Source organism: Mus caroli, chromosome X, assembly GCF_900094665.2.
Source record: "Mus caroli chromosome X, CAROLI_EIJ_v1.1, whole genome shotgun sequence".
Lineage (NCBI taxonomy): Eukaryota > Metazoa > Chordata > Mammalia > Rodentia > Muridae > Mus > Mus caroli.
The window spans coordinates 67,063,334-67,079,888 of record NC_034589.1 but is presented as its reverse complement, the minus strand read 5'-3'; the positions used below and the strand labels follow the sequence as shown (position 1 = coordinate 67,079,888).

At 37.6% G+C, this 16,555-nt stretch overlaps 1 protein-coding gene across 1 annotated transcript in view; it reads right to left on the bottom strand.

Annotated features, from left to right (window-relative positions):
* Pasd1 (PAS domain containing repressor 1) overlaps positions 1 to 14,423 on the bottom strand; it is a 19,855-nt gene extending 5,432 nt beyond the window's left edge. Inside the window, exons 1-10 of the mRNA XM_021153456.1 lie at positions 14,363 to 14,423; positions 13,508 to 13,677; positions 12,133 to 12,218; positions 10,233 to 10,322; positions 8,725 to 8,824; positions 7,593 to 7,742; positions 6,436 to 6,566; positions 4,785 to 4,849; positions 1,241 to 1,415; positions 374 to 512 (exon numbers count right to left, since the gene is read on the bottom strand). Of these exons, the coding sequence (XP_021009115.1) occupies positions 374 to 512; positions 1,241 to 1,415; positions 4,785 to 4,849; positions 6,436 to 6,566; positions 7,593 to 7,742; positions 8,725 to 8,824; positions 10,233 to 10,322; positions 12,133 to 12,218; positions 13,508 to 13,677; positions 14,363 to 14,394 (1,138 nt within the window). The 5' untranslated portion in view covers positions 14,395 to 14,423. The remainder of the gene's footprint in view (positions 1 to 373; positions 513 to 1,240; positions 1,416 to 4,784; positions 4,850 to 6,435; positions 6,567 to 7,592; positions 7,743 to 8,724; positions 8,825 to 10,232; positions 10,323 to 12,132; positions 12,219 to 13,507; positions 13,678 to 14,362) is intronic.
* Between the last annotated feature and the right edge of the window lie 2,132 nt (positions 14,424 to 16,555).

The window sequence follows — 16,555 nt, the reverse complement described above, 5'->3', positions numbered from 1 at the left end:
ACTGAGCACTATCTCTTTTTTGGCATTTTTATTAGATATTTTCTTCATTTACATTTCAAATGCTAGCCCCAAAGCCCCCTATTCCCTCCCCGTGGTACATTTACACAATGGAGTACTATTCAGCTATTAAAAACAATGAATTTATGAAATTCTTAGGCAAATGGATGGATCTGGAGGATATCATTCTAAGTGAGGTAACCCAATCACAAAAGAACACCTATGATATGCACTCACTGATAAACGGATATTAGTCCAGAAACAGAGGCTATCCAAGATACAATTTGCAAAACACTATCTTTATTTTAAACCTTGACACCACCTTGAAGGTCATCCCATGTCTTTAGACCACATCCCAATAGCTAGTTGTACCTACTTGCTGCTGGTGTAGTTGTAATATCTGTAGATGTTGTAGTATCTGTAGATGGAGTACTTGAACTTGTCCTCACACAGGGGCTTATACTTGTGCTTGCACTTCCGTCTGTGCTTATGCTTGAGTGAGACAGTGGCCTGACCTGTAATTCAAATGGGGTTAGCCAAGTGGCTGGCTGAACATCTACAATCTTGACCTAAATTTCCAACAGAAGATAACACATTTCACTAACAAGATAGAATAAGACAGATATAATAAGAAAAACAGGCAGACCCCCAAACCTTAGACATACTTTAAAATATACTTTAATAATTGAAGAACAAACACAAAATCCTTACACACACACACACACACACACACACACACACCTAAATATCCTTAAAAATATTGTTGGAGGTACTAAGCCTCAAAGAGGCAGTTCCTACAACATGCAAAGTAGGCTTCAAACACACAAAAAAAGTCAAGTATGGGCTACTTAATGTTTTAGGCAGATTAAATGGGAAATATCACTAAGTATTTTGGCTGTAGAATAAAAGAGAAGTGTAGGGCACTAGAACTTCTAGGGTTAAGGCTATAGAGCCTTAAAGAATAAAAGAATCCAATGATGTCAGTTTTTCCCCTAAGGCTGCTTATATTTTAGTCAAATGTTACTTTAAATCACTTATAGATGCTCAACTTAGGATCAGGCGAAGCACAGGGACTATTCTAAGCATGACAATTACAGTAAGAAAAAAATGTCAGAAACTGCCATGCTCATGAGACACTTATTGAAATTAAAGTCTTTCTATCTTGACAATGCACATTAACTAAATAAAAACATTACAGGAATAAAGGCCCATGGTTCTACTCAGTGACTGTCAATGTACATACTTCTGTGCCTGATTCAGGACATTCCTCCACATTCACAACTTCAGTCTGAGCCTGAGCATGTCTTTGCATTTCACTTCTTTGGCGTCGTTTTAGAGGATGTTCCTCCACATTCGCAAATTCAGCCTGAGCCTGAGTACGTCTTTGCATTTCACTTCTTTGGCGTCGTTTTAGAAGCCTTAATAAAGCCATAAAGAAACCATTATTAACATGTGTACTGGAAGGGGACTGAAGAAAGAAATGTTACGAGCAGGCTTACCAGCTGTGAACTCTTTGATCAACAAAATGCCTGGCATGGCAAGACATGCCCATGTTTGCAATCATGGCATTAATGTTATGGGGGCAACCAACCAATTTCTGAATGGATTGATGGCCATACCACAGGAGGAAATACAGAGGAACTGATCTAGGAAGCTTTAGGAAGAGAAGTTGTAGATATCTGATCTAAATAATTGTTTGAAATTCTTTAAGAATTAATAAAATATATTAAAATATATTAAAAATCTACTTTGTATAATGATGTGTATGTATGGAAATGCCAGAAGTAAATCCACTACTTTGTATACCTAACTTTAAAATGTCCTGTGTCTTAGAATTAGAAGTATGATTCTATGGAAAAACACTTAGCCAACATATTTAAAGTCCTGATTTTAAATCTTAATCTTGTCTTGCAAAAGACAAGAACACACAAAACAAGGCTTTTGTTTGGGAGTTCAAGCAACAAAGACACCATTATCAGTACAAAATATGAGAGGCTGAAGTATAGTAATAAGTGAGACTTTTAAAAATAAACAAGTAAGATAACCTAACATTAAATGTGGTAAATGATATCTGTGAGATTCTGATTGCATAAAAGGAGATAAAACAGAAAAAGCCAGGTAATGAATTACTTTATCCATTTGCATATATTACTTGGCATGAAATGTATGACATTTACTCTCACTGGTTTGATTTTCAGTGTGAAATAATTTAAACACGTTATTTACAATAGTTAATACTTAAGAATTCTAAGATAACACACATACACATATATGTATGCATATATTTGCAACACACATGCTGGTTTCCGTTTGGAGGCAAGATCTACGTATCCCAGGCTAGCCTTAAACTCAGTATGTGATCAAGGAAGACCTTAGAGTTTTGCTATTGGGGCGGAACACTGACTTCTCTTTCAGAGGCCCTAGGTTCAATTCCCAGCTCACACATGGACCCTACACCTGTCTGTAAGTCCAGTTCCAGTATCTCACACCACTTTTTAGCCTCCATTTGCACTGCAAATATGTGGTGCACAGACATACATGCAGGCAAAATACAGACACAGAACTGTTTTTAAAATCGGTCTACATGCCTCCACCTCTCAACTCTGATATCACAGGCATATACTACTAGGTTTATGCTAGGCAAGTACTCTGTCAACTGAGCTACATTCCCTGCGTGTGGAGAAATGCTTTTTAAAAAATAAACCAAACTCACATTGCACAGAATTCAATTAAAGCTTTCAATTCAATGACTTCTGGTACATTCAGATCATACAATGATCATAATATTTTTAGTTCCCTTTGAATTTTTAGTCCTTTTATATTTACGTATTTATTTATACGCTGGTGACTGAACTCTGGGCAAGTACTAAGATAAATGTTGCAGTTGCTGGGCAAGCACTAAGATAAATCTCCAACCCCAAGACAGTTTGAGAACATTTTCATAGCCCGAAAAGATAGTCTACTGTTCTAACCATTCCTCGCTGTCCCCATTCACTCTGCACACAATACCTGGCCTGAGGCAACCTCTAATTCACCTTCCGTCTCTGCTGAATTCTCGGTTGTGAATTTTCAGACGAGCAGAATTCAAAGTTAGTCTAGGCAGGCTTCTCAGCCCGCAGGGTTCGCAGCCTGCAGGGTTCGCAGCCTGCGGGCTTCGGAGCCTTCGCCGACTTGCAATTGTACGCTTCGGAGTCTTCGACAAAAGTACAAAACCCGGACTCCTCCTTGTTTTCAATTTGAACCAATCGCTGAAGAGTGAAAACTTCACGTCATCCAGGACTTTTTCTAAATCCCGTGCCTCAGCTGCATAATTTTGTTACTTTTTATCCATCTGTTCCCAGTCGTGGATTTTTTAAGGTAGTAAGGAGCCTGGGACCTCTGGCTCTCCCATGCACCTTAGACGTTTCACCTTAAATTTACTTGGCCTGGCACCTGGCAGAACTACCTTAAAGCCAAGCTTGGGTTTCTTTTGAAAGCTTAAGGCAATTTTTTGCCTTTGAATTGCCGTGCAGGCTGTGTACAGTGGCCTGCTCTTGTAATCCCAGCACTTGGGAGGCAGAGTCAGGAGGATCTCTGTGAGTTTGAAGCCAGCCTGCTTTACATAGTGAGTTCCAGGAAAGCCAGTAATCAGCTTTCTCGCTCTCTCGTGCTCTCTCTCTCTTGCCGAAGCATACAATTGCAAGTCTGCGAAGGCTCCGAAGCCCGCAGGCTGCGAACCCTGCTCTTGCTCATGCTCTCTCTCTTGCTGTCTCTCATTCTCTCACTGTCTTGCTCTAGCTTTCTTGCTCTCTTTCACTCTCTGTCGCTCTCTTACACTCGCTCTTTTGCTTGCTCGCTCTTGCTCTCTCACTCTCTTGCTCTCTTGTGCTTGCTCTCTCTTGCTCTCTCGTTCTTGCTCGTGTTCTCTCGTTCTTTCTCTCTCTCGCTCTCTCTCTTGCTCTCTTGCACTCGTGCTCTCTCTCTCCTCTCTCCCCCCTCTTCCTCCTTCTCTCCCTTTCCTCTACCTCCTCCTCGCCCTTTTCCCTCTACTCTCTCTCACACACACACAAACTGACAGACAAAAAAAGTGACCTTCATTAGACATCTTTATACATGACAGCAAGTGAATGTTTTTGTTCCATTGCCCTATTTTTAAAAATTATTTATTCATTTAGTTATTCATTTAGAGTGGTGTGTGTGTGTGAGTGTGTGGGCGCGCACGCGCATGTGTCCATTAATGTATGTCACTTGTGTGGAGGACAGAGGAAAACTTTCAGGAATCAGGCCTCTCTTTCTGCCGTGTGTGTTCCAAGAATTTGGGCTCACAACCTCCGATGTATATTATATGCTCTTTTCTGTCATTTTTTTCTAGGACCATTATTGAACTAATCTAGGAAATGATGCAACAGACAATAGTTACACGATTCCTTCCATACATTAAAATAGCTGGAAATGGTATTGGTGGTGCATGCAAACACACATACAAATGGGAGGTAGGTAGATGATAGGTAGATAGATAGATAGATAGATAGATAGATAGATAAAAGGGAGATAGGCAGACAGGCAAGGAAAATTCTGTAGTTTTAAACATAATTTGAGTATTTTTAAAAATTAAAAAAAGTCATTAATCTGTGTTTATTCTGTTGGGAACAATGAATTGTATTAAATGATAAGGTAGGTTCCGAACAGCAAATTGGTCATTTTTAGATTCATTAAAATTCCTAGATAATCTTTCTTATTTTGGCTTTATTTAACAACAACAAAAAAAGTTTCAGCACTGTATTACTTACAGCTATGATACCTCTTACCTGCGTTGTCGTATAGGATTCGATTCAACAGCTATAACATTTGTTTGAATCTTAATAGGATGTGCCTGCAAAAATTAGCATATTAGTTGTCATCATTTTGGCATCTCTGAGAATCAAACCTACAGCTTTGAACAGAGTAGAGTTACACCTTCTCCTAGCCCCATAATTGGCAATTAAGTGTATCTATATGCTAGAAAAGCTTGACATTTATAGCATGTATTACATATTCAAGTTACAACTAACCCAAATGTCATGTCAGTGTGAGGAAGATGCTGGGTTTACAAGTATGAAAACAAGGTATGTATGTACAGTGGTTTAGCCCAACACTAGTAAATCTAGCAATTTCACTTTGATTCAAGTTCACTGCTCATTATTTTATACCAGCAGACTCTAAAGACTCATCTGACTGCTATCTCTGTTCTCTTGAAATTTGTTTTCCAAAATATCAACTGGTATAGATACAATGTCCTAGAGGCCCTGAGAGAAAAACTGGAGGAAATCACAACTAGACTTCGTGGTGCCATGATGGAGACTAGTGGAATATGGGTGGACCAAGCAAGGTTTGTTTTCTCTTTCTCAGAAAATGAAACAAAACTTAGGGCTGAGTCCTATGCCTTAGATGTCTACATTCTTGTGGTAAATGATGGAACTCAGATCCCTGAGGGTTAGTATGAAGGAAGAATGAATGGGGCAATCAAATCTGACAACTGCCTTCAGTATTCTCCTCTATACAACTTTCCTCACGTTCTTCAATATGGAGAATAGGTTTATTCTAAAATTGAATCTAGGAGTGATCTACTATGCCATCACAATAGAAACATGGTCCACAGGCCAAATAGAGTTCTTTATCTAGGCTGCAAACACTAACAAGTTTACAATACTAGGCCTATATCCCTTCATTCCAAATCCTGGAGTTTCCATCCCCATGACTACAATCAGTTCAGATTCCTGCCGTTCACATCTGGTTGCCTCCATTCTTGTTTCTTTATGTGTGTTCCACCTACAAAGCAGCCTAGTGATTTCAGTCCAGATCATACTCACCCTCTGATTTCCAGTGTACTTGGCATAAATTCCAATGTATTAATTACTACAGTGAGCAAAGTTCTGTACAATCTATCTCCTGCATGTCTCCATGATCCCCTTCCCTCTTTCCCCTTTTTGCATCACATAACCAATTTTATTCCTTCAACTCTCCAAAATGAGGTCAATTCACTCTCAATATAGATTGCCTTTTTTATCCTTGGGGGTACCCTATTCAAAACAGAAATCACCAACTCACTTCCTTATGACACCTGTCATCAGTGCTTTGTCTATTGGCTGCCTGTATGTATTCCCCTGGTACTTACCACAGTATCTAGGACATGAAAAGTATCATATGTTATTGAAACTATAAACTAAAGGATTTTCAATCTACCACATGCTTTTTAATAACTAGCTTTTCCTTTAAGCTGTAAAAAGCCTTTACAATTAACAACATAAAGGTGTAGGTGGGGGAGGACAGAGCTGTCAATACATGAAAATTTGCTTTATAACAGAAATATACAAGTTGTTCTTTCCTTACTGGATACTGAGTGTATATGTACTGATGCCCAGTAGCTGAAAGTGAAAATGATGTGCCCTTCAATGTGGGCGATAGATACAGCTTACTCACTGACTCATCCGGTGTACGAAGAACAGAAATATTTCCTACAAGATAGTACTGTTGCTCCCATAACAGCCTTGAAGTAGAAGACTGAATGTTTCTGCTGTTATGACCACAATTCCGGAAAAACATGAATGACTCTAGGGGTGACAGACACAATGGCAATTAAATTAGAAGCTATATTGGCTAAGCAAGCTGGCAGACAACTGCCACATCACAATGCTATTTGCCACCTCAGTGACATTTTTCAAGATTCTGAACCATGGGCTTCTCATCTTCTTTCCCTTCCACCTAAGCTCCCCAGATTCCCCAGATGATCACCGCCAAAATATGAGGCATTCATACTGAAAATCAATGTGAGTTTGTGCTGATGTCAATCTTTGGCTGTTGCCCTATGGACTCTTGTGTTAGTCTCTAAAAGAAATGTGTGTGCATGTGTTTGCATGTGCGTGTGTGTACATGCATCTGTCCAAGTGATTTTTAACGATGTTTCAGTTGTAATGTTCAAGAAAGAAACATGAGAAATATTTTAACAAGCATTTGAGTACCTGAAGCACAAAGTATACCTTAATTCTGATTAACTCAGATGTTTTATGGCTCTGAAGCAATTAATTTTAATTGTGTATCTTGATTTCTCAGCTTGTACTTCCTTAACCCTCAACAACTAGGTCCCATAGCACATGTGACATAAATTTTATCTATTGAAATTTTTAGAGAAATGACTTCTTTTCCCAAGTCAGTGTGTAGAGCTTTAGTGTTAGTATTCTATTGAATGGTCCTTGATAGGATGTTAGAATTCTAAACTCCAGTTAATCTAATCTGTGGTGTGGATTGAAAACTACAAAATATATCTATAACTAACTCAAGTTATTCATGAAGTTCCCTTTAAGCTATTCAGTGCATTAAACCTTTTTTTGAATAGGTTTTTAAATTTATTTTGTTTTGTAAAAGGAGACATCCTCTACCAATATAATCATCCATGTTTCTATGTGACCCCACCCTATAAATTTCACTATTATTTTTAAATGATTAATGTAGCCAGAAATTGTGAGTGTAGCAGTATCAGAGATTTTACAAATGACAATAATACAAGAATAAGTATGCTAATAGTCAGGGAATACAAAACTCATGAACATCATGTAAATATCATCAGCTGGATTGCTTACCATCATAAGAATCCTGTAGGTACAAGATGAATTTCACATACTCATATATTTCTCTCCCCTGGTACTTGGCTCTATAACGATGTCTGCCATGGCCACTCTGACCTACATTTTCTTTTTTTATATAACAGCAAAATTCGATTAGACTTCCCACTAAAGAGAGCAAGATACAAATAAAGTTATATAGTCGGATGGAATATTTCAGATGGTAATAGTCTTCCTAGTCAAGACACCATTTTAAAAAACTCAATTTCCTTTCCATGAACGCTGGCACTCACAGAGATATCATTGTTATATCTGTAGAATAAGGCACTAGCCAGAACATAAAACACTGGTATTTATATAGCACTACTAAAATTAGAGAAATGCTGCTGTAGTTAGACTTTAGGGTAAAGGAAAAGACAAGGTGGGAGTAATTTTTCAATAAAATTCTTTGAGAAATTCATATATGCATGTGATATATTTTGATCATATTTATGTCCTGCTCCCTCCGACTTCTCTCAGATTCAGTGCCATCTCCACTCAGTCTTTCCCAACTTTGTGTCCCCCAAAATATACAATTCTAATGTGTGCTACCCATATCCTTCCAATAGAGCAATAGTTCTCAGCCGTTTGGGGGTAGAACAACTTTTTCATAGTAGTCACCTAAGACCATGTACTCATCAGATATTTACATTACCACTCATAACAGTAACAAAATGACAGTTAAGAAGAAGCAATGAAAATGAATGCATGGTTGGGGGTCACCACAGCATGAGGAACTGTATTAGAGGCTCTCAGCATTTGGAAGGTTGAGGAGCACTACTAGAGCATGGTCAGTCTGCCAGGGACCATAGCCTTAAAAAAAACTCACTCATCCTCTCCCAGCATTCATCAGCTCTCTTCAACTCCTTGTCTGAGAGTGAGGGCCCATGAGCTCCTCCCTACTTCTCCAGAGGAAATATTTTTTTTAACTGTTAGAAATGTAGTATTTGAAACTATAGGCCATAAACTTAAATGAATATATTATCAGCAGTTACACTATTTTTTTATTATTATTAAGGGGTAAGAGAGCAAGAAATTGTTCAGCTGAGTATTTATTACTTGCCCCTCAAAAATCAAAAATTAAAAAGAAAACAAAGCCATGTGTACATACCTAGGGCTGTCAATGGAAGATTAAAAATGATCTTCTCAGATACTTCATCCTTTTGCTCATCAAGAACAAAATTTAATAGACTCTTCCCCATAATATCTTCCTAGGGAGAGGGAGAAAGGACAGATTTTTGTTTTCTATACTAATACCAACCAATAGTCTGCCTTGTATCTTTACCATATGAGTTGAGTGCTGCCCATGCCATTTATGGCTATAGGTGCTATGCTTCAGGCAGTTTGCATTGCCCTCTAGCAATTACTCCACGTTACAATCCACTCTGGCTACAGTTCTCCTGTGCATTATCTCCCTCAAGCAGTCGGATCCTTCCCTGCCCATTTCAGAGACCACAGATGCTGGAATCTTCACCCTGCCTTGTTTCCCTCTGTGCTGTGAGCCTAGAAAAAATATCTCAGCTTCTCAGCCATAGTGTTGGGTCCTATCTTGATCCAAGCAAGTGAATGTAGATGGGCAAACGCCACACCACCATGCTTTCCAGTGACTATTCAACTCTGATGGAAAGCCTTTCCCTGACTCTGCACTTTTACACTCTTTGATGTGAATCCTTTCACTTTTGCACATTCTAGTCCCAAGCCCTCTCTACATTTTAACCTGACCTTTTTATTTCTGTGAAAAGTTCAATCCTTCCCCCTGTACCATAAAGAAATACTTATTTTTTCAATAAAAATGTTTTCATTGGTTCATTTATAAAATGGAATGTCCTGAGTCCAAGAACAACCTGGGGCTAAATAAGGAGTTTTAGAGCAGGCTGAACTATAGAATACTACCTTATCTTGCCAAGGAAGGAAGGAAGGAAGGAAGGAAGAAAAAGAAAGAAAGGAAGAAAGAGAGAGAAGAAGGAAGGAAGGAAGGAAGGAAGGAAGGAAGGAAGGAAGGAAGGAAGGAAGGAAGGAAGGAAGGAAGAAAAAAGAAGGAAAGAAAGCCATGGTGAAACCCAACTATTTTGTATGTTATTTTTAAGTTTTTAAATGTACAAAAGGTTAAAAATTAAAAATTCAACAAATTTGATGTGAAATATAAAATAACAAGAGGTGTCACCTAATCTTCCATTGGTAGAACGAAGGGGATATTATTATAAAAAGAATTCAGAGGGCTGGAGATTAGCTCAGTTTGTATATACTCACCTGATATCGACAAGCCCCTGCTTTAAATCAAGCACAAGTACTCAGTTATACAGAAGAAGAAAGGAATTTTCCCTGCTTAGTGAGACTCTTAACAAGAAGCATGTTTTATTTTTCTGCCAGAGACTTCATCTTAATCACATGTCAGAGAAGTGAATAAGGCACAGGAAAAAGTAAAAGCCTTTTCAGGAATCCCAGGTTGTTTTTTTTTTGTTTGTTTTTTTTTTTTTTTGACTTAACACTGAAACTAGTGGAGAAGATGATGTAACAGAGTCATAACTGGACACCAATGAGTTATATGAGGCTAAAAAGAAATTACTCATGAACAATAATCCAGAATGACCCATTTCCCCAAAAGCTGCAAGAACTTACTGGACAGTAGCCAAGAAGAGGTGACACATTCTGGGATACAAAAACAACTTTTCCATGTATGTTCAGTACAATCAAAATATTTTCCAAAGACTAATAAAGACAGAATAATAACATAATTAGAGGAACAATAATAAAATGATAGTTTTATTTAATAGAACACAGAAAATGTATTTCATTTCTTACATGTCAATAAAGTAGGCACATAATTAAAATTCTATTATTCTGCCCCCTACACGGAATCTACTTAACGTTAAGCATGAGATATTTATCAAATGATGTGTCACTTAGACAAACAAATTTCAGTGTGCCCAAAATTAACACTAAACTTTTCATCACATGCTAGGAAGAATCATTTCTGAGTATAGATTGTCATATTTTAGCATGTTTAATATTTAAATGCTAAAAAAATTTTAAAGACACATTCATTTATACTTAGCCTGGTGTTCTACTTGTAAATATGGTTAGTGCTATATGTTATGTTTATTTGTTGGTATTTGCACAAATACATATGTTTATGTTTTATTTTATTCCCCAATCCACCCACTCCCTCTTCCTGGCCCTGGCGTTCCCCTATACTGGGGCATAGAGCCTTCAAAGGACCAAGGGCCTCTCCTCCCATTGATGCCCGACAAGGCCATCCTCTGCTAGATGTGCAGCTGGAGCCATGAGTCCCACATGTGTACTCTTTGGTTGGTGGTTTAATCCCAGGGAGCTCTGGAGGTACTGGTTAGTTCATATTGTTGTTCCTCCTATGGGGCTGCAAACTCCAGCTCCTTAGTTCCTTTCTCTAGGTCCTTCAGTAGGGACCCTGTGGAAAAGCACAAACTTATTTTTTTTTATTTTGTGTGTATAAGTGTTTTTCCCTGCATATATGTCTGTGCATGATGGGTATGCCTGGTACCCATACAGGCCAGAAGAAGGCATCAGATCCTCTGAACCTGGAGATACAGACAATTGTAAACTGGTGAGTGATGGGAATTAAACCCATGTCTTCTGCAAGAACAGCTAGTACTCTTAAGTGGTTATCCATAGCTCTATAACATAATCATTAATTAACCAAATGATTAGTGTCAAATATTCTCTTATTACCTGTTGTGGTTTGGAACTGGTTTGAGTGTATCCTCACCCAAAAGTTCATTAAAAAGTGAAGATATTTTAGCACATAAATAGCAACTGACCAGCTCCTAGAATCATTATGTGTTAATCAAAAAATTTATGCTTCTTTTCCTGGTGTCAGGGTACTGAATCAAGGATTCCTCATATGCTAGAGAAGTGCTTTTACTGAGCTAATACCCCCAGCTACAATTGGAAAACAAAAACTTCAACTTTTTTTATGAGTCAAAATAATGACTCAAGCTGTCCTTGTTTCTACAGACCATAAAATTATTACTTTTTTTAATTTTGTGCTTAAAAACAGCTGTTATCATACTTATGGCATGAAAAAGTTCTCTAAGAAAAAGTTTTCCAGGGAAACTTACTAACACCTGCCAGAAGCTAAAACACAGTAGAGGAGCGATTTACCAGTTTCACAGCATACAGCCTGCACATGTGCCTACAACTATCCCTGCAGTTTATAGTCAGCTTCTAGAATAGTTTAAATATGCATTTGGTTTCATAAACTATTGACAGATTTCAAATGGTATATCTTGGAACCTCTTCACAACACAAACTTCACTATATGATACCTACCTTTTTTTGTAAAAGGGCTTGAAAGGATAAAAGATGTCTTCATGTGACTTAGGTTTCCATCTAAGAATGTGTATTGTTATAACATTTGTTGTATTATTGTTTGAAGACCTGTGCTTTTCCAACTGTGCTTTGAAAAGTGATGTAGTGCATCTTGCATTTTATGTGATCCACATGTAAACAACGTAAAAAAAACAACTAAAAGGACCCTTACCTGAAGAGCCATCTTATGGTATTCCTCATAGGTATTAAAAACAGGAACTTCGTTATATTCATAACTTGCTTGTACACTTAATGTTCCTTTGCATAAAAGAAATGACAGGTGTTATATTAAAATAATTATTGATATTAGATTCCTCAAGCTTATGGTCTAGAGAAATATTTTATTATTTTGTAAGTGGGTGCTTATGTGTTCCATAGCTCATGTGTAGAGACTCAAAGACAACTTTTGGGGTTGATTCTCTCCTTCCATCTTTATGTAGGCTCTGTGGATTGAACTCAGGTCATCAGGCTTGCATGTCATGTGCATTTAACCACTGAACCAGTTCTCATAAAGCAATGATGAAATTGAAAATCACCTAACAACTTATCGTGTTCCTTTTGCTTCTATCAAAACTCAGGATCTACAATATGGCAGACGAGGTTAAGAACTCTTCATAGACCCATACTTCCAGTCCATAGCTGAAAGTTAAAATTGTACTCTTTTCATTTCTGGACAAAGGTCTTTCACTGGAGGATCTTCAATCCTCAACAACCATCATAGTCCTTCCTCCTGTTCCCCAGGTCTGCTCAGTGTGCAGCACACCTAAGCTTGTCCTCTGCCTGTCCTCACAGCCCTCTTCATTGACCTGAATCAGTAAAGGGATTCAGTAATACAGCCTCCCACTTCAATGCTTTCATCTAAATAGGAATTTGCTCCTCTACTCACAAGAAAAAGAGATTCCTCTTGTTCTGGGTGATTCTGATCTGAGGGAAGGGGTTTCATAGCATGCCCTCAGACTGTTGTCTTTTGGGCGGAGGAGTTCAAGTGTCTTCACTAATGAGGCAATGAGAACAGAGAGTGTGTAGAATTGGTGCAGTAGGATGAAGAGTGCTAGCAGCTATAGCCTTTTTGAAGGGTTGAAGAAGAAATGCAATGTGAGGGAATGGACATGGCCTAGAAAATATTTTGAAAAGGTTAGCCACAAAGAGGGCATAGAATCAGGGAAAGTTCTAGAGGAATAATGAAGTTAAGAAAATAGTTGTTTCATCTAAGATTAAGACAGTATGATTATATATTTATGGGCATCACATGTCCTTAGCTAAATGTGTTCCATTGACTTATAAGTCCACATAGACATTACTATTGTCCATTTATGCTTCTAGTAAGTTCTATTCTTATAAAAGCTTCAGGAATATTTTATGCATTGAATATATCTCTCTTTCCCCCAAAACCTTGTAAGTGGAGAGAAACAAACCATGTAGCCAAAGATATGTCAAGGTCTCCTCCAACCAATACTCCCTCTCTCCTAAGCCACTTGAAGCATGGTAAGGACTGTGATGCTCTCAAGTCAGCAATGGCACAAGGAAGACATGGACCTAAGTCAAACCTCTTTGAGAAGATCCAGAGGCAATAGCAGACTTATTATATCTTGTGGGAAATGCTCTAGGTCTCTCTCTAGATGGTCCATATCCAAGTCTATCCATCATTTTCTGAAGTTTCTTGAGCAAATTGCAGAGATCTTCATGTGTCGGTCTCTTGCATGGATTAGAGGTACGCCTAATTATCAGAGAAATAAAAGTGAGCTTTATGTATGGTAAAGCTGAGGCTAATTATTCATATGGTGCCCCAATAGGAAGACTAGGATGAGAGAAAGACAGACCTTTTCATTAATTAAACACCCAATGTCTTGATTATACACAAATAACTACTGCGGCAGGATATGTCAGAAAATGGCCTTAATCCCAATACTCAAGTGGGATGGCAGGAGGATTGTGGATTTGATTCGTGTCTTGGGCTAAATATCATGAGCTAGTCTCCAAGATAAATAATAAATGAACAAGCAAACAAATAAGTTCTATTTCTATTAAAACAGTGAAATTAAAGTAAATGTCCCCACCCTCTGACTGTGAGACTGTTAAAAGTAGAGGTCAATCCATTTCCATGTCTTCCCAGTATAGCCCATACAATGTCTGACACTATTGTTTAGCAATCACTTAAATTAAACCCGAAATAGCTTGTGTGAAATGGCAAGGCTTTGCTTCCCTTCTGTTCTCATCTGCTTTAATAGTAATTCTGACTAGGTCTTCCAACGAAATTGGGTCTAGGAGAATAGAAAACCCAAGGAAGAGAGCAAATACCCTTTAGAGAAACAAGTTTCCCTGAGAAAGTTTATTTGTCTAGATCTGAAATAACAACAGAGGTCATGGCAGAAAGCTTTGCGAATTGCATTGTGAATTCCTACCTCCTCATTTTTTGGTGTGTATTTCTCTCCATTTTTTCAAGTCAGGTAAAATGTGGATTCTAAAATCAAATAAGATCAATATTTTACTAAGTAAACATCTTTCTACAATCTATAGTGTCTTCTTGCTATAGCCCTCTTATGTCTATCTAACTATATGCCTGATAAGTATCATATGTCTATTTTTGCGTGTATTTTGTAGTTATCTTGTGTCTATCTTCCATCAATGGATCTCCTACACTGCAGCTATTCTGAGACTATCTTCCATTTATGGATCATCTATCCCCTAGCTATCGTGTGCCCTTGTTCCATCAAGGAATCATCTATGTGCTAGATAGCCTGTGTCTATCTCTGCCATATTCCCTCTACCTATCAGGTGTTTAACTTTCAACTACCAATAGTTCTCATGTGTCTATATTATTTCTATTATTTTCTATCTTCTACACACCCTATGCCTATCATCAATATATCTATTGCCTGTTTCCTTAATAATCTGCTATATGCCTTCTATCCAACTATAATCTATTCCCTAATAATCCTAATGTGTCTATCTTTCATCTATTAATTATCTACATTCCAGCTATCCTGTATCTATGCTGTAGATCGCCTGTCTACTATCTATCCTTTATCTTCTCATTGTGCCACATCTACCAACTATTCCTTAGCTATCTTGTCTTTATTATACTATCAGCTATCCTCTAGCTATCTTGAGTCTCCAGACAATGCATGCATACTTTTAACTACCAGAAAACTCTAATCTCTGTTATCTATCTATCTATCTATCTATCTATCTATCTATCTACTTACCTACCTACCTATCTATTTATCTATCAACAATCTAGCATTCCTGTGTCTATCTTCCATCTATCATCTACTCTCTAGATATCCTTTGCTATCTTCCATATATCTATAATCTATCCTCTAGTATACTGAAACTCCATACCATCAATGTATCATTTATCATCTAGCTACCCTGAATCTCTGTGATCTATCTATCATTTATCCTCTAGCTATCTTCCATCCATAGATTATCATCTATCCTGAAGCTATTCAGGGTCTATATTTCATCCATGGATCATTTATCTTCTAGCTGCCCTGAGTATCTCTCATCTATCTATCTATCTATCTATCTATCTATCTATCTATCTATCTATCTATCTATCATCAATCATCTAGCTTTCCTTTATATATTCCAACTATCTATCATATATCATCTAACTATCCTATGTCTATACTCCATCCATCTATACATCATCTATCCTCTTGCAATCCTGTATCTCTATACCACTGATATAGAACTTATCCTCTATCTTCCCTGAATCCCTATAATCTAACTATCATCTATCTTCTGGGTACACTCTGTCTGGCTTCTAGCCATATATCTAATATCTATCCTCCAGGTATCCTGTGTCTCTATAACATCCATAGATCATGGATCTACTAGCTTCCCTGCATCTGTTTATCTATCTATTTATGTATCTATGTATCTATGTATGTATGTATGTATGTATGTATCTATCTATCTATCTATCTATCTATCTATCTATCTATCTATCTATCTACCTATCTATCTATCTATCTATCTATCTATCTAACAATCTATCTATCTATCTATCTATCTATAATCCACTAGCTCCCCTGTGTATGTATTCCATCTATGAAAAATCCTTTAGCTATCCTGTGTCTTCAATCCTTATATTGATCATCTATTCTTTAGCTATCCTGTATCTCTACACAATTTATATATAACTTTTCCTCTAGCTACACTGAATTTCTTTGATATGTCTATCACTGTTTCTCCATCTATGCTGTGCCTGACTTAAATCCATCTACCATCGATCCTCTAGCCATTCTGTGTATCTATACCATGCATGAATCATTTATCTTCTAATTCCCCTGCACCCTGCTTATCTATCTTTCTTCCATCCTTTCTTCTCTTCTTTCTTCTCTTCTTTCTTTCTTTCTTTCTTTCTTTCTTTCTTTCTTTCTCTCTCTTCCTTCCTTCCTTCCTTCCTTCCTTCCTTTCTTTCTTTCTTTTTCTTCCTTCCTTCCTTCCTTCCTTCCTTTCTATCTTTCTTCCTACCAAACTATGTGCCTACATATCTACCATCAATCCTCTCACATTCCTGTATCTGTCTCACATCCCTCTATCATCTTTATCCTGTAGTTATCCTGTGCTCATCTTCCATCTGTCAT